This window comes from Salvelinus alpinus, chromosome 25 (genome assembly GCF_045679555.1).
Source record: "Salvelinus alpinus chromosome 25, SLU_Salpinus.1, whole genome shotgun sequence".
Classification (NCBI taxonomy): domain Eukaryota; kingdom Metazoa; phylum Chordata; class Actinopteri; order Salmoniformes; family Salmonidae; genus Salvelinus; species Salvelinus alpinus.
The window spans coordinates 20385989-20408271 of record NC_092110.1 but is presented as its reverse complement, the minus strand read 5'-3'; the positions used below and the strand labels follow the sequence as shown (position 1 = coordinate 20408271).

The 22283-nt window shown below is 43.2% G+C and overlaps 1 protein-coding gene across 3 annotated transcripts in view; it reads right to left on the bottom strand.

The window, feature by feature from the left end:
• LOC139553593 (steroid hormone receptor ERR2) overlaps positions 1-22283 on the bottom strand; it is a 55169-nt gene that overhangs the window by 31830 nt on the left and 1056 nt on the right. Inside the window, exons 1-3 of one of the 3 annotated variants that reach the window (XM_071366091.1) lie at positions 17926-18099; positions 13058-13126; positions 2251-2660 (exon numbers count right to left, since the gene is read on the bottom strand). In XM_071366091.1, coding sequence (XP_071222192.1) covers positions 2251-2660; positions 13058-13126; positions 17926-17975 — 529 coding nt within the window. In that variant the 5' untranslated portion in view covers positions 17976-18099. Of the gene's footprint in view, positions 1-2250; positions 2661-13057; positions 13127-17925; positions 18100-22283 lie in introns of those variants that run through there. The other 2 variants (XM_071366093.1, XM_071366092.1) reach the window with 2 other exon arrangements.

Here is a 22283-nt window from a genome sequence, read left to right as displayed (position 1 = left end):
GAATCTAGGAACCCCAGGTAGAGAAACCGAGATTTCTGGAAAATATTCAACACAGACAGTCAACCGTGTGGTCACTATCATCTCACATTTCATTATGTGCTGAAAATGTCACAGAAAAAAGTCCATTAGCTTTAGTGTTATTGCTTAAAAACAATGTGATGAATGAGTGTAAAAGACACATCTTCTGTGTTGTTCTCATTAAGGGATGTCATCTCACACCCTCCACCCTGGATAGACAGCCTCGTTATTTCTTTAATTAATCAGGTCTCATCTACAGCAACCTCTTCTTCATCCAAGGGCTTTATGTCCCACTGTTTACTGCTCCCTCTATTCCTCCTCCAGTCATCCTGTGTGGTTTTTATTAATTCAGAAGCTTTCACCCCCTCCTCATCCCCCTCCTAAAAAGTCCCATGGTCCTCGTCCCTTTCCTCTTCTGCCTGGACTGGTACCCCTGTCTGATTATTATGCCATTAAGCTTTTCCTCTCCTCCTCTGAAAGAGCGCTCGGGTCCCTCTCCAATCTAAAGAAATCCTAGGGTTTTTTCTCCCTCCTTTCCCTGAAATTACCCAGCGTGCGACGCGTGCCTGAGTTTCTAATTGGCCCTGCAGTCCCTAGAGACAGCCCCCTCCCTTCCTCCTAATGAAAAGCCTCGGCCTTAATTACACTTTCCAAACGCTGATTGTTATTGACAAAACTCCTGTGGCTCGGACAAACGACGGCAGATTAGTTCCATTACAGGCAGCCCTCCAAGAGGAGAAAGAGAGGAATTTCAAATCGACAATGTAAAGTGAGGGAGGAATAAAAAGAGAACTCTTTCCATTTTTCTTTTCATGTACCAGGCTATTGCTCCACTTAAGACTTCTCTTTCTTTCCAGATTGCTCTTTTCTGTTCTATTGTGTGTCACTGTCAATGGTTTGTAGCGAGGGGACAAAAGCGCAGTTATGTTACTTGAGAGAAAATGATCATCTTATGTCAATAGACAGGATAGCTGATGGCAGCATGGGTAAACAGCAGGATTTGGCCTAATGCTTTTGTTTGACTGCAAAGATACATAGACTGTTTAAAGCTGATAGGATTTGGGGTGTTCAAAATCAACACCTACTAGACAGCCTGCATTCGATAACCTGGGCACAATAATGGCATTTTTCGGGGGACAATTCTCCAGAAGCTAAGGACGTAAATGGAGACATACAGACTATTATTTTTACAGAACATATTTGAGGTATAAAACAATTATACAAAATAAAGAAATACAAGTTCAAATTAATTTGTCTCCTATGCAAGATAAATATGTTTACTTTACTGCATGCCATTACTATAGCTAAATATTTCAATATTTGCCTCCTGTATTTTTCCTTTTAATTTCTCAGATTCTTAAGCAGACTTAAGCAGGGGCAGCTGTGCATGTTCAGCAGTGATTTTCCCTGGCTCAATAATATCTCCCTCCGTACCGTAGGTCCCAATGATTAATGTAGGACAGAGCACACAGAGAGACACACAGTGGGGGGCCTGTCATTGCCTCTCTAATGGGAACCTGTGATACATCATACCATGCAGATCTGCACCACTCACACCCTATTCCCCAGGTGCACACGCACGCACGCACGCACGCACGCACGCACGCGCGCGCGCGCACGCACACACACACACACACACACACACACACACACACACACACACACACACACACACACACACACACACGACAGATATAGTCAATCTCCAGCTTTGGACCCCCCACAGGCATCTGGGCACACAACACAACCACTCTCCACCAAACCTGATCCCTGATGATGATGTCACCACCACTGCCCCTTACCTAGCCTGACCCCAGCTGATGATGTCATTGCGAGTGGCAGGCTCTGGCTAGTGGCCTGTCCTGTGTGTGGCTGTCCATTGTGTATGCAGCGCCTGTGGACATGTGTTGCCTCATACTGTGCTGCACTGCATGTAATTCCCCTCACTATTAAGTTACCCTGGGTGTTTTAGCAATGCTGGCGATCCATAGCAGCACAACTGGAGTCACCGGCCTTGAAAAATATACCTTTTCCCAGGGAGATAAATGGAAAATAATGTAGATGAACACAGCCACATGCAACAACTCAGCATGTTCTGTCTAACAACAAGATAGTGGTTTAGGGCAGTAGGTGATTGTGTTAGGAGGAGGGGAGGTAAAACCCTGTATGGAGTGTCTGCATGTGTAGTAGGGCAGATCCCTTGTGTGTCTGTAGGGAGCGGGAGGGAAATACCTTGTATTGTCCTTTTAAAGAAGGCTTTGCAGGCCTCACAAGAGGCCACGCCATAGTGATACCCAGAGGCTATATCTCCACAGACCAGGCACAGCCTCTTGGGGATGGAGTTCAACATGTATTCGCACTTAATGGGTGAGTCCTCCATGATGGTGCTGGAGCAGTCGTCGTAGCGCTTGCGGCAGGGGCCGGCGCCCAGCCCGCCGGGCGTAAACATAGGGGGAGAGTCCAGGCCGTTGGAGTGGCTGTTCATGGCGCTGACATAGCCGCCGCTGGCGTCCGAGTTGCCGCTAGGGCTGTGGTGGCTGACCGTGTCGATGACCGAGGAGGGGCTGGACGGTTCCGTCTTGATGTAGGACCCGCAGCTGGAGGGAAGGTGCCGGTCATCAACAGCCATTCTATTCAGCAGCCTGGAGAAGGGGAGAGAGGGGAGGGGTGAAAGAAACAGGACCATTAGCATGGCCTTTTAGACTATAGACATTAACAGTTTCAGATCGACTGGTGCTACCCACAAAACTAAAATCTATACATTGTCTAACGATACCATGACAGCTATAGAGAGAAAACACATCTTTGCACAATTTGACTACGTGTGAAAACTCTGTAGGCTACTGTTCACACGGAGCAATTCACTTCACACTCCAAAGAGAAGGACTTCTTCCATATCAGCACACATTCAGTGACACTTCTGCTGCTCTCTTTTATTCTGATCTCTCTCTCCCCCTCTGTCTCATCCTCACCACAGTGTTTCCTAACCCTCATCATGAACCAGCCAACCAGGTGGGAGGATACTAAGAGCTTCATTAGCCCCACATGCCACCAGCCATGAGAGAGAGAGAACACACAGGTGAAATAAACACACTCAACACCGACCACAGTCGTTAACACAGGAACACAGTCAACGCTAACACAGGGACGACTGCATTCCTGGGACCCATATTTTAGACTGGAGCCAGAGTACAGAGAACATACCGGGAGCAGTCTCCTTGAGTCAGCAGGCAGGCAAAAAGAAAAAGAAGGATATTGACTTTGTTCACTGTCTGGTTAATAACAGCATCTCATCTGATGTATTGCCTGCCGTGACTGAAATAAATTGCAACCTCTGGCTGTGTCGATACAATGCAACTAACCCTAAAACAGCTCTTTGTCCATACAAATGTATTTCTGTCGCCACCACATTTAAAGCGGATTCTACTAGCCTGGTCTTTTCCTGGACAAACAGAGGGAATTGAGGAGATAGAGCGCTATGAGAGATGGATAACCTCTATGCTTTCTAAAGGTCGTGTGGACACAGTGACCCATCAGGGTCGTGTCAGGGTCACACACACACACACACCTCTGCATTAGGCACCACTGACAAGGTGAAAGGTCATCTGCACTCGCCCACATTAATGAAATTGAGCCTTGCGTGGCCTATGCAAATGCAGACACCGGCGTTCATGGTTGATGGCAGCTACACAGCCTAAGTTCTGCTTTAGTACATTAGTTATATTAATATGTTGCCAACTAATGGTAATGTTTCCATAGTTGACATGTCAGTTTCCCATCAGCAGCGCAGGAAGAGAAAGGATACTCTCTACCAGTACGCCTAACGTCTCCATCAGGATCTATCCGACACATGGTCGGCCGTCTCAGAGTGCAGAGAGGGTGAGACAGAGATCTTTTCCATATCCCCATCGGCCAGCTAGAGAAGGGCCGGGCCAGCCGGGATAGCTGTCTCTTTCTCTCTGGTTGATTTAATTGTAAGGGTGGGTGACAGTAGGGTTCAGGCCCAGAGGTCAGAGGGTCAACCTTATTTTCTCACCCTGGCTTCATGGGCCCGTGGAGATGGGGGTCAGCATGTCAAATTAAATCTAATTCCTGGGTTTCCCTCCCTCCTGTCATGTATATTCATTGGAAGTCCAGGTGCCCACCACCTCTGGAAATTCACAAAAAGGTTAACTGCTAAAATAAAGAATAAAAAATGCCCCCTGTTAAAACCGTTGACCTTGTGGAATAAGCCCTTTGGCTGAACACTCCGGGAATTTCTTTCAATATAGAGTGTACATAATATAAAACCCATAACCACACTTTTTACTAGGTATCATGGTACTCTATTTACAGTATTTCTCACAGTAACTATAAAAACAAGTTGGACAATACCTACAAAAAATTTGGTAAAAGTAAAGCCAAGGAAGTTTGAAGTTTTTTTTTCTCTCTTTGTGTTTTAAGGAATATTTATATCTCAAACAGATGACTCTATGTACTCTTAGAAAGTGAGAGCAAAATAAGAAAATAACAAGATAATGAAATAAAAAGCTCCATTCCCTTGATGCTTTTTAACGTAATGTCGCTGTTTAAATAACTCATGCGGATTGCATCCACATAAATTAATGAAAGGAGCCTCTATTCATCTGCTTCATGTTCTCTGTTTTAGATAGCTCTGTGCACCTGTATAATAGGTCACATGCACTCGGCTTATTAAAGGCAATATATTTAAAATGGCAGCATGTGGGATGGTTCCATTTAGCTTTTATTTCACAAATTCAGAGTAAGCTTAACCCCAGTTCAAAGGTCACCTCCAGGGTGACACTTAGCATAATTGCATAAGTGTCTTAACTGTTTCCCCTCCAGCTCTATGTGGTCATTTATAATACATGTGCTGGCTAGAATCTCCTTAACTCATTCCGCATTGACACATTATGCTACCGCTGTGCTTATATTTTTAACAAGGCTGCTTATATTGATTAATGACATTGAATGAATACTAACCATTTGAACCTAGTGTACATTCATCAAATATTTTCTTACATTTCTATTAATATTCTATTAATCTTATTCTCAAATGGGACAGGTTCAAATTAAATCTATAAATACTATTATTAATATGGCAAATAAAATATGAAGATGAATAATTTGACAGCAGGAACTGTGTTAATAAAAATACAACATATGGACCAGGTGCTAATTAGGATGTATCCCAGACAGGACATAAAATAAAAAGGTCTACTGAACTGATGAAGACCCAGGCATGTTGTGAAATCCATAGTTGTCTTCTTCTCAGGTTCAGTAAGTGTCTTTCCCATTTTTCTGGGCTGCATACTGGAGGACTGCATGTCAAAGCTATCTCTCTTTCTCCTTTCTCTCTATTTTCCTCCTCCTTTTGTTCCCTTTGTACGGATCAACATTCATGCTGAGTGGTGGGTTATGGGCCCACAAAAGCACACTGAGCAGTTTGCTTTTAATCAGATTCCATCTGGTCCTCCTAACAGCATTTCAGATCCCTAATATCATTCCAGTGCTGCTGCTGTGACCAGGATTAGCTGCCCTAATGATCTCCTCTCCCGCTCTCCGCTCCTCTTCTTCAGAAGGAGAGGGAACTAAAGAGCACTCATCCCCATGTCTCAGCTCTTCCCTTCCCTTCCCTGGCTGGGCCGCCAGAAGCATTCTGAACACGGCCTGAACATTCTGCACACTGTCACAGGAACACGACAGAGCCTGGAGAAACTAATTGGGCCAATTTGTAAGTATTCCTGCTGTGAGCTCTATGCTGACTTCTGTAGGGTGCTAATGCCTGTACTGAAGTGTTAAACACAGACACAGACACTCAGACATTCTGTATCTCTTATTCACATTAGCATTGACTTTTTACATGAGCACATCACACACCTCGAGTGTTTATAATAAAAGCTCAACTCAAAATGGGGAGAGATGTAAAATGGGGAGAGATGAAAAATGGGGAGAGATGAAAAATGGGGAGAGATGTAAAATGTGTACTCAAATGATTCCTCCTTTGACAGAGTTTTACAATGGCATGAGATCATTTTAGAATGTACTGTTCACTCTCTGGCTGTGGGCTGTGGGATGCCAAAAACATGGTTTGATAGCGTTGGCTAACCTCACCCCAGCCCCCCTCTCTGCTCCTACTGGGGGGGGGGGGGGGGGGGGGGTGACATCCACAGGCGGGGTGATGGTGATATCAGATGCCCCAGTTGGGGCAGATCTGCCTGGAGGCCCTTTGGCGATGTCCCTGATAAGCCACTGGCCCAGAGTCAGCGCAGGAGGAGGAACTCAATTAGCTCCTGACAGACCGTCTCAGTCTCGCTCAGCCTCCCGCCACCTCCAGAGCCCACTGGCAGCTGCCATGGTGACCTCACCTCCAGGGGCCACCGTCACCTCTTACTGCTCGGCTGCATGGAGGACGACTCATTTAGGGAGAGAGGCCTAACTGACTGGAACCAGGACCAGGCTGACTGGCTACAATCACTGGAATACAGACAAAGGAGACGTTTCTTTAGGAGACGTTTCTGGAGGGTGTCTGTACTCACATGGGGCCATGTAAATGAAATGGGATGGGGGGGATCAGAGCTCTATATAACTGGGTCCAGGTTAATGACCATCAGGGGAATTGGGGAGGTGTGTGTGTAAGTAGGGAGAGGGAGACGCATCGTAGTAAATGTTAAAGGAGGCAGTGGTTGGTATAGAGGTAGAGGCACTCCCTGCACCCAATAGAGACCCATTTTATTCTTAGTTTGGGAATACCTCCTAATTTGGGATTTTCTCATTCATTAGGCCTGCTCTAAACAGATAGAGGAAGGGGCAGGGTATGTGTAAAGGGGGTGGGATGGGCGGGCCCTCTTTGTTAACGGACACGTCAGCTGACAGAGATGTATAATGTGCTGATCTATAGAAGAACACAATAGAGGAGTAAGAGAGACAGACAAACAGAAAGCAAAAAAGAGGGTGTGATAGTGATAGTGATAGTGAGAGAGAGAGAGAGAGAGAGAGAGAGAGAGAGAGAGAGAGAGAGAGAGAGAGAGAGAGAGAGAGAGAGAGAGAGAGAGAGAGAGAGAGAGAGAGAGAGAGAGAGAGAGAGAGAGAGAGAGAGAGCGGAAGGGAGACAGGGCTGTTTATGCGTGCTTATGGAGAGCGGCGTGGGCCCCAGATCAATAGTCCGTAGGCCAGGGGATGGGGGCTGGATGGAGCTGGGTGGTGCAGGGTTACCACTGCGGGGACCATGCAGCTCCGTGGCCCGGCCAATTCAGTTTTTCAGTCTCCAACAGAGGATTAAATTTAGCTGCTCCACAGCGATGTCACTGTAGTCTTTATAAAGCCATGAGCTCACCCACTACGACAACATGAGCCCCATTCTCCAACAGGCCAGCCACAAGACAGTGCTGGCTGCCCAAGACACAGATCACATCTATTGATCCCCCCTCTTTTCTTCCTGTTGAAACGATGCTGGCAGGAAAAACAGGCCCTCTTATGATACAGGCACTGCTGTTTGTCTGACGTAAACTGTCTGAGTGACACTGGAGTGATCCTATTCTGAAAAGGGCTAAGAATCCTCGGAAAACAAATGACGGTAGGAAAGATCAGATGAAGATGCCAGAACTCTGTTAGGGAGTGGGTTACCAGTTCAGACATGGTTCTACGGCAATAAAAGAGTTAACATACTACTCTGCATACGCAGCAGAGAAGCTCCCTGTAGAGTAGAATAGCTCAGGGAGCTATTCTGTATCATCACATCTCACTGTAGGAAGAAAGTCTAATGGTGCTCTTTCAGCAAAATAATTAGCCACCATCAAATGTGTCATCGAGAACATTAATCGTTGGCAGTGGATGCCTAATGCCTAATCATAAACAGTGTTGTGTAATTCAGATCCCATACACTTCACCATGTCTAACCGAAGATGTGGATGTTGATTATGGCAGCCCCCTGCACCTCTCTGATTCAGAGGGGTTGGGTTAAATGCAGAAGACACATTTCAGTTGAATGCATTCAGTTGTACAACTGACTAGGTATCCCCTTTCCCTTTCCTAACTGAGCCTTACCAGCCGTTCTATTCCCTGGCCTAAACCACAAGCACAGAGATCTGGCTCCAGCTGTATACCACACAACACTGTTCTGGAACCAGCACAGACACAACCCTGTGAACCAAGGAGAACTAGTGTATAACCAGCAAGGGAAAACTATACATGTATGTCAAATCTAACTAGAACACACGTATATTTCTAGAAATATGACTAATACACAGAGGGTGTGTATAGGGTTACAGTCATTGCATGTCATTGCAGTCATTGCATCCAGAGGAAATATTATTGTAAAGGGTTAAGCCTATTTAAGGCAAACCAATGTAAATCACAGGTTGAGACACAGTGACTCCGAGTACAGGGGGACAGAGGCAAGGAGCCATGCATGAAATTACTTCATTAATCTTCCTCTGATAGGCTGTCCTTGTTCAGGGGGAACTCTACCTGCTTTCAACAAAGAGCCCGTCCTGCCACTACCATAAATTACCCTCTTCATCAGAGGAAGGGCCAAACACACACAATATATATACACACACAAGGCAAGACTAACGGGTTTATCAGGTGTCCAGAATAATTTAACTGCAATCAAATGTGTCAATGTTTACACAGGCTCACACATAAACATAGCACATGGATGAGTTCCACATTTTTTGTGGAATATGGAACACTGAAATAATGTTCAATGTTGAACATACAGTATGCTGATAAAAATGTGAGGACAAAATGAATTAGATTTTGTTTGTTTGTTTTCATCATCTTTGAGATGATAACTGAATCTCTTTTGATGCAGAGGACACCAATGATCTCTAGTTATTCCACTGTATGGAACAGGCCCCAAGCCTTTATTTCACGGCTATAGGGTGGTGTGTTAAAGCCCTTCAAATCGCTCCAGAGACACTCAGGGCCCCTCTCCCTAGTCTCTCCCTAGTCTCTCCCTGGCCTGTCCCCCGTTTCTCCCTAGTCTCTCCCTGATCTCTCCCCCGTCTCTCCCTGGTCTCTCCCTAGTCTCTCCCTGGTCTCTCCCTAGTCTCTCCCTGGTCTCTCCCTGGTCTCTCCCCGGTCTCCCCCTGATCTCTCCCTAGTCTCCCCCTGATCTCTCCCTGATCTCTCCCTGGTCTCTCCCTGGTCTCTCCCTAGTCTCCCCCTGATCTCTCCCTGATCTCTCCCTGGTCTCCCCCTGATCTCTCCCTAGTCTCCCCCTGGTCTCTCCCTAGTCTACCCCTGATCTCTCCCTGATCTCTCCCTGGTCTTTCCCTGATCTCTCCCTGATCTCTCCCTGGTCTCCCCCTGATCTCTCCCTAGTCTCCCCCTGGTTTCTCCCCGGTCTCCCCCTGATCTCTCCCTGATCTCTCCCTGATCTCTCCCTGGTCTCTCCCTGGTCTCTCCCTAGTCTCTCCCTAGTCTCCCCATGATCTCTCCCTGGTCTCTCCCTAGTCTCCCCATGATCTCTCCCTGGTCTCTCCCCGGTCTCTCCCCAGTCTCTCCCCATGATCTCTCCCTAGTCTCTCCCTAGTCTCCCCCTAGTCTCTCCCTGGTCTCTCCCCCGTCTCTCCCTAGTCTCCCCCTGATCTCTCCCTAGTCTCTCCCTGGTCTCTCCCTGGTCTCTCTCTGGTCTCTCCCTAGTCTCTCTCTGGTCTCTCCCTAGTCTCCCCCTGATCTCTCCCTGGTCTCTCCCTAGTCTCTCCCTAGTCTCTCCCTGGTCTCTTCCTGATCTTTCCCTGGTCTCTCCCTGGTCTCTCCCTAGTCTCCCCCTGATCTCTCCCTGGTCTCTCCCTGGTCTCTCCCTAGTCTCTCCCTGGTCTCTCCCTGGTCTCTCCCCGGTCTCTCCCTGGTCTCTCCCTAGTCTCTCCCTGGTCTCTCCCTAGTCTCCCCTGATCTCTCCCTGGACTCTCCCTAGTCTCTCCCTGGTCTCTCCCTGGTCCCTAGCTCTTTACAGGCTCATGTCCCAGACCCTCCCCTCACTCCCCATAAATAGTGGTGATTATAAAAAGGTGGGTGGGGTGGATGATTTATATGCTGACATCCAACACCACGCCATTCAGGAATAATTAAACTTTGGGGATATTTTTTGAATTAATGAGTCTCCTTCAGGGGGCAATCTAAACATACATCTCAGCAGCCGACACCGTCTGGTGTCAGAGCAGTGTTAGTGAAAGAGGAAACCTACCTGGCAGTTTATACTACTCAGCTCAACGAAACAATTTCACTGTGTTTTGTGTGCATTTGAGGGTACTGCGTATACAAAAATGAAATTATAAAAAGGTCAAACACAAACATGTAAAAACACAACATGACTAGCTTCCACCTTCCATAACACATGCAGTACCCCCTGCCAAGCCTCAATGTACCCTCTACGGCATCATGTATGTCCATGCCCCTGCTATGACATTCCAGAAATGAAAGCCGAGGCTTCTCTCAGGCAGAGAGAATGATGAATAAAGATTGACATTATAATGCAGTCTGGTTTACTGAGACGGCCATGGGTCAACACAGCACTGAGAGAGGGACAAAACGGACGTCTAATGGACTTTGATTTACGTAGAGAAGATAGAACTTTGACATTGAATTAAAACAAGAAATGAAATGGACGTTGTAACCTTCCTAAAAGACAAACCCCAGAAAAAGATCACAGCGGACGACTGTCAGTGACACATTTCTAACTCACAGGTGAACCGCCCAGAAATATCTCATTGGCCCCGCGAATATTCTAAAAAATATTCTAAAATTCAACATTTTCAAGTTACCGAAAACCCCAAACAACAAGATTCCCATCCATTTTGTAATGCGACTACAAAGCCTATTGACAAGGTCCCTAGGAAATAAACACATTAATAAATATTCCCAGTCACCACAGTGAAACTAGCCCTGCACACTGAGGCAGAGGGTGGTCAGCAGTTACCCTGCATGCTAGGATGTTAATGGTTGGTGATTCAGAAGTTCTGGCCCCAGGGCAGGCAAACCCAACCAGGAGAACGTGCTAGTGTTCTCTCTCTCTGGGAGAGACACATGCACATAACAACAGCGAGGGTCCGATGAGTATGTACACACCCTACAATGTCACAACCTTTACATCAAGACTGGATTGCATTTACTCTAATATTAATGGAAACTCTTGAACTTGTAGCTTTAGTGTCGATCCTCATCCAAGCTCATCAATGCTGTCATTCAGACAGTCCTACAATATGTCTATAGAACCTCCTAGAATGCTCCATGCCATCAGTCTGCCTGGGCGGCCAGGACAGGACAGAACAGGACAGAGTAGAGCAGAGTAGGGCAGGGCAGAGCAAGGAGGCAAATGGCTCTCAGGCTAACAGCTGTTATGGCTGGGAGGCCTGGAAGGGCTGCAGAGGCCGTGTACAGTCAGTCCATCCGTACTTAAGCTGTCAGTAAGAATCAGAGCTGCTATTGTGACGGACGGTTTCAATATTGATTTCATAAATAAACAGAGCTAACCATCGATCCTAATGTTATTTTGCATTTCAATTACTGCTCAGAAACATAACCTTCAAACGACTGGCCGCTCAATACCAATAACATTCACTGATAAACGCCCGCATCGTCCACTCCACGTCACGCTTTTTACCAAGTGTAAATTAGCGGACTTAGCATGTTCCCTCCATTACATTTAAGACAGAGCGTATCTAAAAGCTGCAGAATTATCATTCAGTCTGGCGTCTATTGGGCGGCAAAGCAGACGCAAATACAGACAGAGAGAGGAATGAATGAAAACAGACAGATGACGAGATGAGTAACACACCAAACCAAAGAAAGATCTTCAATGATTAAACTATAACTGGATAATCACACTCTAACCACATATTCACTGTGCAGTGAATATTAGTAATACATATGTAATTACAGCTGTTTATCCCAATGTGTTAGAAAAACAAATCTTGGACTCTGAAATCGTATATTCTCATGAGAACTAATAATGTATTATAATATTCAGAATGCAGTTATTATGTTTTTATACTTTTTCCACAGCTTCTCTGACAGTCCTCCATCTGAGCCTCCTTATGTGTGTGTGAATCAAGAGGAGCCTTTCAGTGTTGGAGCAACAGAAAGAAGTGCTGACGCACCGTGTCAGTGATAGCACTTCGCTGCCACAAGGGCGTGAGAGTAGCCCACGTAGCCAGGCTAGCATTATCCTCCTTGACTAATGGACCTGGTTATTTTTAAACACATTCTCACACTGCAGTGAAGGTGTCCAAGGTTACCGTGGCCAAAATCAGGAGGGATGACTGGTGACGTTTGGTGGTTTCAGTGCAGTTGGATGTCGTGAAACGGTCAAAGTGACACGTGGCTCATTACAGAAAAGACTAGAAAGGCCAAACACTGCATGAGCTCGTATGAGTCATGGTATCCAAAATAAAGCTGTCATTTTAGAGTGTTAACAATGGGTGTTACAAACAATTATCGAGGTCTTCTGAGATAAACTGTATCAGTACACACACTTCACATAAACAGTCTGTAATCAAAAGCAAAATGATCAAAGAAACATCAAACAAACAGGAGTTGAAGTTCACCTAGTTCAGTAAAAACCATGCTCTATACCATATGTCTAGGAATTTATCATCTTTATTATGTATTCTACAAGGAATAAGTAAGCATCTCAATGAGGCCCTAGTTAAATGGGACCCGGGATGCTATGTTCAGGGAAGGTGAAGTAGATGGTTAATTTAGTTTGAATCTCAATACTCTGTCCTTATATTCTGTCCTGCCTAGTTAACTGGGGGATAAGGATGCATGAAGGGCCAGAGCGGGGAAGAGTGAAGGGTGACACTGCATGTGAAGGTGTAAGTGAAGTGCTGTGAAGAGCTTCCCTTTAATAGCATATGCAAGTAGCCAACAATTACAAACACACAGAAAAAAAATGGAGAGCAGGGAGGGTCAATCCACTCTGCATCCCTTAACGCCCTAGGGGCCGGGGGCAGCACCCCCCACCCTCCCTGAACAGCCTGGTCTGAGTGACATGTTTACAGTGAAAGAAATGATACTTATATGCAGGGCTTACCAGAAATGTGAGGGCTCCAGTGTAGCCAGTGGACTGAGTAATCGCCCTAATGAATTGGACAACGAAGCCCTGTTGGTACAAGGAGATGCATTTAGAAGTGGGTGACAAATTGAATTTAAAACATTAGGTTTTTCTTAAAAGGCACGTATCCCGACACCTCCCCTTAAGTGCAGAGGGAGAGAAGCAGGAGGAGGGTTGGAATGGACCGGGGAACAGCGGTGGTCACCTGGGCCGTCTGGAGCTGTCTGCAGTGGCCACAGTGACCACAGACTCCCGGCTCTTAGCGGGGTGGCCGTTCTCGGCCAGGAGCCTCTTCTGGTAATGTATTCTGAAACCAAATTACCGTAAGCTGATCCCATCTGGATGGTGTCTGTGCAGGACTGCTTTGGTTACCCGCCACTACCTATACCCTGCGATAGCATCTCCATGAAGACAGCAAAAATCAGATTAACCCAATAACACTGAAACACTTGGTCAAAGAGCAAAGAGCTTTTAACTTAAGATACACTAATGTAATTCCCTCGCCTTGTTCTCTGAAACCTAATAAGAATAAAGAGGGAAGGGACAAGAATGTTAGAGATGGGCATTTTACTGAGCCTAATGCAGCAACCTGGAAATGAAGTCAAACAAATGGAAGTGTAATTCATTGCTGTGTTCTAACTATTGCTTTTTTATGAAAATGCATCAGAAAGCATTTACTAAATGGACATGTAGAGTATGGCTGGGAGGAGCAGTGAGGGTGTTGATGGAACATTTAGGATAGAGAGGAGTCCCGTCTCAATCAGCTGCCTGCCGCTCAGCGTGTGTTTGCTAGAGAGCCCAGATGAACTCAAACTGACAATCCTCAGCATTGGCTTATTTCTGAGTTGCGCTGAAACAGCCAGAGCAATAGGAGAGCAACAATAAGCCTGTCTGACTGTCATATGTTACCTCCTGCTGCCTGAACCAAGAGAGACTTCAACTTAAACAAATCAAGTTCTGTGAATTTCAGCTTACTATCCATCCCGATCTTACTATACGTAGCTTACTATCATCCCAATCTTACTATACGTAGCTTACTATCATCCCAATCTTACAATACGTAGCTTACTATCCATCCCAATCTTACTATACGTAGCTTACTATCATCCCAATCTTACAATACGTAGCTTACTATCCATCCCAATCTTACTATACGTAGCTTACTATCCATCCCAATCTTACAATACGTAGCTTACTATCCATCCCAATCTTACAATACGTAGCTTACTATCCATCCCAATCTTACTATACGTAGCTTACTATCCATCATCCCAATCGAGAAGGGAGAATAAATATAGAGCAAGCTTGAAGCTGTGGAGAGACATGCCACTTCATACCTACTATTGCTCTTTTTTAGGGAAAATGTATTTGAGTGATCAATTCAAACAAGCAGTAATAGGCTATACATACCTCTCCATATTGTCTGAAATAAAAACGATCACTGATTCAATCCGATTCCTACAGTCGTAGGCAGTGTCACTCAGGCCTCCAGGTCAATCTATAGAGCAACATACTACACTGCTTCTACATCATTGCTCTGTTAATTACATGGTGTACATACGTTCCAGTAATCCCAGCAACCAAGCACCGGAGACACACACCACCACACCACACCGAGGGGCTGGAAATACTGCTGTCCACGGACCAAGCAGAGGGACTAGACACTGTAAACTCAATGCAAACTATGTCCTATAACGAACAACACTGCATTAGTTGGAAGCAAAGACTTTCATTTTAGATGTTGTCCAATGTTATTTTCATTATAAAGTCTTTCATCTTTTGCGTAATGATTTTACTGTCGGATTAACTGCTTTGTAAAGATTATTATTTTTTAAATAGTTGGACATTTCATTTTAAATCAATTCAAATACATCTTAAGTGTATACTAGAGTGTTACTGTACATAAATATCTAAACTATTTCAATGCAATTTATGAAAAAGATCACAGCTGATCTTAAACTGATTTATGTTTGAGATATTGCCAGCCATTGCATGTCAAAACATCTACTGTATGTAATTCCTGCTATACATGGCTAAAGCAGTAATAAGTGTTCAATTGACTAATTTCATTTTTACATGCACATACATCTAATACCTATATCATAGAACACCGCAATTATGTCAAACCTATATTTAATATGGCGTTATATATTACATTTACAGATATTACCTGTTCTATATCACAGAAGAGAAGGAAATGCACGCTATCTCTACATCGTATGTGATAGAAAATAAAACATGTAAAACACAGTCAGTATTTTGAATGCCAAACACCCTTTGTAGTTGTATTTTTTGTACAAATTTCTAATTAGAATTGCTTGTCTTATAAATGTTACATGTATGGAAGTGTGAAACACAACATTGAGACACAAAATATTTGTATCTAATAATCGTATTCCACTGAATGATATATTAGATGTTATATTACATGATGCAAAATAAAATAAATCATTCTGCATCACCTAGTGTACATGTATCATTAAAGCCACCAAAGAAAAGCTTTGCTTAATTTAACTCTAACATTATTTGTATTGTGCACTGTGCCCACCTTTCCAATGAAATCCAAAATCATTATATTGCAAATTTCTGTTGAAACACTTGCCACAATGATCTTAAATTCAACATTCCCTATCGTAAATATAATGTCAGTCAATCTAAAACAATTTAATTATTTAATTTATGCACCCCATATTGGCTAGAGTGCTTACAGTGAATAACCACCAACGTAGGTTAGAATGTTGTTACCATTGCACCAAACAACATGATTTGGAAGAAAATCATAAAAATGAATACATGAGTCACATTTTGAGGTGGAAAATTGCATTTGAAAGGTTTGAGCGTTAAAAATAATGTTCTCATAATAAATCAGTATACTATGTAAACGTCAATACTAATAAAGGTATCTTAAATATGTCTCAGTAGTTATTGTATAGTTATTGTATATTATGATGAGCAAGTTTGTTACTTTGACCCTTTACCACTGAAGTGTACCTAAAAGGCAGAGTTGTATAGAACCTCTGTAAAACAAAGGAGATTATAACAGTCCGTCTAAGGGGTTAATGAGTTCACTAGATTGACTTTTCTCTCTCTGAGCGGGATATGGTTAATGCCCAAACTAGAGTTCCTGAAAACAAGAGTGAATCCATAGGCTGTCAGAACAATTCAACCCTTTTCCTCTTTTGCATGACATCCCATTGAGAATTCCTCTGATTGTATTGCTTTGAAATACCATACATGAAAATCTATACTGCTCAACTACTTTCATTTATTATTTTCTGTCATATCATAGGGCGGCGAGTAGCTTAGTGGTTAAGAATGTTGGGCCAGTAACTGAAAGGCCGCTGGTTTGAATCCAAAAAGCTGACTAGGTGAAAAATCTGTTGATGTGCCCTTAAGCAAGGCACATCCCTAATTGCTCCAGTAAGTGGATAAGAGCATCTGCTAAATGACAAAAATAAATAAATATATCTCAATCTTTCAGCAGACATGCCTTTTAATCATAATCCAGCTACAACGACAGACACATTTGGCTGATTAGATTTTTGCGTGGAAAGAGTTATGGGTTGAAATAATGACTGTCTGGAATACTACATGAGGATGTGACAGCAAGTATAAAGAATTTAATCAAAAGCACATGATAATACTTACAGACCCTGCAAATTAAAAGATTGTCACTGCTGAGTGGAATATTATAAAATTATATTAAAACATACATGTATAGATATCTAGCTGTTGTATTTTTAGAACACTTTCTAAAGTAGATTAATAAAATTGGATTGGAGATACTTTTCCATTTTTATTCAAGCAATCATACCAGTCAGCTATAAAATAAAAAATACATCTCCTACATGCCAACAAGATATGAATGTATAAAAGCAGAAGTACATATAAAATTACCAGGTAACTTTAAGCAAGCCCACAGTTAGCGAGGGCTTCTCAGACAGGCAGCCTGGCTGATGTGCTACTAGCTGGGATGGAGCTGGGATGGATCTGACTGATCACTGGGATTACACGGTTCTTTCATACATCTATCCCCAGACATACAAATATTGCAGCGTGCAATTCATCCTCCCCAATTCCATTAATTCACTTTAATCTAATATTTTTAAATGTATTCTGATTGTGTCAGGGTGGCAGTCCGGCCAGGACACGGACAGAGAACAAAGCCATCCCAGAACAAGCTCCTAACCCAACAGGACACGTTCCCTCTATTCTTTAGGAAAAACACACTTGCACGTTGCAACGAGCTACTCCTAATTGATCGGCCATGCTCTTAATGAAATGTGCACAGTGACACACATGGCTGACAATGTGCTAAAGTGCTACGGGTCCTCTCTCCCTATTGAACACAACCAAAGACACACCACAGCACACCTGTCCTGTTGCTTTTAGGGTAACACTGGCAGCAGACAGTCCTGTATGAATTAACAGCCCTCCATAACATATGTAGAGAGAAAGAGTCAGATAGTGCACATTAGTGTGTGTGTGTGTGTGTGTGTGTGTGTGTGTGTGTGTGTGTGTGTGTGTGTGTGTGTGTGTGTGTGTGTGTGTGTGTGTGTGTGTGTGTGTGTGTGTGTGTGTGTGTGTGTGTGTGTGTGTGTGTGAGTGTGAGCAAGAGAGCCAGGAAAAGCACAGTGCATCTTAACAATAGCAGTAAAAAGTTCGGCGCCGAGATCGGCAGGTCCTTTGTAAAGGAAACAAATGCAAGCACTTCTACAAGAAAACACGAAGAGAAAGGAGAGAGGAGGAAAAAGAAAGAAAGATTGCAAGAGGGGAACAAAGCTATATCCAACATCACAAAAGACGGGTATGTTAAAAAGAAGGCTGAAAGAAAGAAGTGCACCTACTGGTTATGATAGCTGAGAGGGTCTGGCAGACAAAGTTCTGAAATGTCCATCAGTCCAGTTTTAGCATTCCAGGAATGAGAAGAGGAAGAGGAAATAGGAAACAATTGAGACCCGCTTCTCCCCCAAAATGACAGCAGAGCACCCTCAGAGAGAACGGTGAAAAGCCCCTCCAGAACTGCTTCCCCCAGCCTGCACAGGTATGCTGTATCTGACTGTGTTCGAGAGTGTGTGCGTAAGAGAGTTGAAGAGTGTTTGTGTCTGTGTCTATGGTTGTGCGTCTATGTGTGTGTCTGTGTGTATATGAGAGCTCGAGAGAGGGGAGTGGGAGAGAGAGGTAAAGGGGGGCGAGAGACAGCGAGATCGAGAGGAGCGCAGGCAGCGGCGGATGAGCGCTAAGATGCAGAGCGAGAGAGAGGAATGACTCTTTCCATGGTCAGGATAGGGCTCTTTAAGACTCAGTGGCTTGATGAATATGGAACAGCTGCTGTTGTCTCCGAGGGGTAGGACTTAAAGGGACAGAGCACGGAGGAGGGAACCAAACGCTCAATAGAGCTCTCTGCTACACAAAAATACACACACATGCTCACACACAAATACACAACGCCACTGTCATTAGAACAGACAGATGCATATACTTTACAACATGCACTTAAAAGAGTTCACACAACACACTAAAACATGTTGAAAAACACACAAATAAAAATATGACAGCTAAAAACTCACAGGCAGCCATTCACAATGCTAATTTCAAATATGAATACATACACGAGTTGCTGGACATGTATGCCCTATTGATGTTGAAATAAAGCACATATCTATAAAAATAAAACAATATGATTTCCCCTTGAGCCCACTTAATCACAATTAGTCCAGAAAACAGGAAAACATTTATAGTAAAACAAAAAGGAATTATATTATTAATTCAATTCAACCTTTATTTTCAGATTTACAAAAATAAAGCTTTTATACCAATTGAAATAGCACAAGGAATATTTATGTATAAAAACAAGTTTTTTACACAACATACTGTAGTGTGCACAAGAATAACAACAGTTCATTACATAAAAAGTATTTGTTTCAGCAGGTTATGACAGACAACCACAACAAAGCAATGTAACAAAGCAATGCCTTACTGTTGATCCTTCAAATTAGCTTAATTTAAAAGTGCTAACTAACAGCAGTAGTGTATTTTCAGTACACCAGAGACATTTCAGCCTGTTTGTATGTCCCGTCAATAAATCTTTCAGATCTATGCAGAAACAGAGTGCTCCATGTTTCTGGATAGTCACCCGTTGAAGTCATGGGGTAAGGAATGTTTCTGGATAGTCACCCGTTGAAGTCATGGGGTAAGGAATGTTTCTGGATAGTCACCCGTTGAAGTCATGGGGTAAGGAATGTTTCTGGATAGTCACCCGTTGAAGTCATGGGGTAAGGAATGTTTCTGGATAGTCACCCGTTGAAGTCATGGGGTAAGGAATGTTTCTGGATAGTCACCCGTTGAAGTCATGGGGTAAGGAATGTTTCTGGATAGTCACCCGTTGAAGTCATGGGGTAAGGAATGTTTCTGGATAGTCACCCGTTGAAGTCATGGGGTAAGGAATGTTTCTGGATAGTCACCCATTGAAGTCATGGGGTAAGGAATGTTTCTGGATAGTCACCCGTTGAAGTCATGGGGTAAGGAATGTTTCTGGATAGTCACCCGTTGAAGTCATGGGGTAAGGAATGTTTCTGGATAGTCACCCGTTGAAGTCATGGGGTAAGGAATGTTTCTGGGATTTCTGCTGAAGTAACAACAAATCTGACATGTCAGGATTCAGAACAAGTCAAAAAGCACAGAAAACTGAAACCCAACAACACAGAGACAACTGGGAACACACATTTACTTTCAAAAGACAACAACTTTGCATCCGTTGAGGAAAGTAAATCCATGTATTGAGTTGTGCGTGGCCATATGCGCTTGCGGTTACATGTGAAGGACTATTGTGGACATTTCACCAGCTGTGAGAGATGATCTCAAGCCATAACTCAAACTCTGAGAGTCCATCAGCTTCTAAAGCAGCGGAAAATCCAGCCCTGTCTTCTCTGACCGCCGTTTAAAACCGCCTGTGTTTCACTGTTGATCAAGCCCAGGAAGAATGTGGAGAACGCAGATAGCATTTCACAGTCAATGAGGGGCTCTATATTACTGTATCCCCATATTATAAGAACACAGCTTAACATGGCATCTTAAAGTAGAAAAGAGCAGTCGAACAATGGCCGACAATTCTGGGATAAGTCAAATAGCATGACTTGACTGTTTTTATCTAATTAGCTCTACTTGAATAAAGCAAGTTCAGAGATGGTGGCCAGTGGCTTACTTTTCATAGTTGATTTAATAATTACATCATTGAAGAGTCGACAACTTGGGGAACTGAGTACAATGTCTTCCAATAATAGATTACAAAAGAGAGGAGGTTGGCAAATTCTCCCTCCTTACTGTAATACAGTAACAGTATGTCTCTGGTAAAATAGGACTGCCCCATAACTGCGTGTTGGTATTCCAGTTTAAAAAAGAATCCAGTTCTATTAATCAGCTCACGTTTCCATAATCGACGCAAAACCATCACTCAATCCCTCTTGATCATCACAGGCCTATTGATGTCTAGCAACATCCCCATCAGAGCTGCTTTAAAGTAGCACACATAAAAACATCTAGTCTTTCTTAAAAAATACAAAAAATGACTTACAGTACACCAAAGAACTATGTTTCCACATCTAAGCCATTGATTGACATGGCTGCTACTGTATATAAAACACAATATACAATCCAAAATCAAACTAGTGTGAATCAATTATAAAATCTTAAACATCTGTTAAAGTTATAATAACACTGACTGAATATTCCAATGGAATAATGAGAAATATCCAGACAAAATCAATGACAAATCAAGACCATGTGTTTTGTTAAAAACAAAGTGCTACCCAATTTCCTTGACCCAGATACAACCTAAAGACACGTGGTGGAGATTTCAGACAACGCTGACAAGGGATTTCATGAATCAGCATACAGTATGAATAAAACTACTATCAACCTACTGTAAAATACAACAGACAGTGAGTGAGTGACCTGCGACCTCGTGGCATAGGGCTTTGGCATGTGCTAAAGGTATCAACTTTGAGCCTTGTATCAAATAGATGATTGATGTCTTAAGATATTTTGAAACAGACTGTAATTTCATTGAAAAACTTTGGATTAAAGGTCATTCATCCTAATTTGTAATCCATCTGATTTGGTTAAGGGGATGGGTGCAATCCCTTTGGAATGCTTATCAAGAAGGCTCGTTCACTGCTGGAATCCTCCATTGAAAAAATCCTGTCTCATTCATTATGCAGCTACAGTACGTAACTACACACGCACACACACAGGTTTTTATATAGTGAATTCGATTACTTACAGGGTTACATATTCAAGTTCGTATTTGGATGTGATGTCTCTTTCAGCAAATATGCTAAATTCATCCTTGTCCTTTACGAGCCTACCAGAGTTGATACTGCCCCACATTTACAACCTGCCTGAATATCAGAGAATGAGATGACGGAATATCATTGAGAAATATTACACTTCACTTCTGGTGCTTACTAGATGACATTGGCCAGACTGTTGTAGCGTAAGCTCAGTTATGAAAAAAGTGATGTTGTTTACAATGCCCTCGTATCAGGTGTGTTATGAAACCTTCCCTTACCACTATAGTGGAAAATTATTGGACAGGGAGAAATTGTGTACAAAAAGAGAAGAGACTGCTCTATGCATTGAACACACTTGATCACTATTAGGTGAGCATATGTGGAAGCAGAGTTATGACAGAAAGTAATACAGCACGCACAACTCATGCCATACAAGAATTTGGACTAGTGTTACATTCACAGACCTCCCTTATTTCATAGCACATAGATAACCACAAATACATGTGCACCCTGCAGATCTGATATAGAGGCTTCAATTTAGACAATAAATACAGCACATATTCTATAAGAATAGCAACATGTTGAAGCAGTGAGTGTGTGTGTGTCACCACAAGATTATGAAGTACTAAAACAAGCATACTTGTGTCTTTATTTCCTGTTGAACAGATACAGCACCAATACTCCCGAGTTCCATTACATCTCACATGACCTGTTTTTGATCCAATAAGTAGGCTAGGCTGCTGGTCGCGAAGTGGCTAGAATTTGGGGTTCTCAACGACTTCAGCTGTCTCAAAATGATAACAAATGTCTGTCATGCACTTCCAGTTTCTTACAGGGACTGTTATGCGAATTAAACAATAAGACAAATTGCACAGGCCCAACTGTTTTTCGAACAGGCAATAGCAATAGTAAGC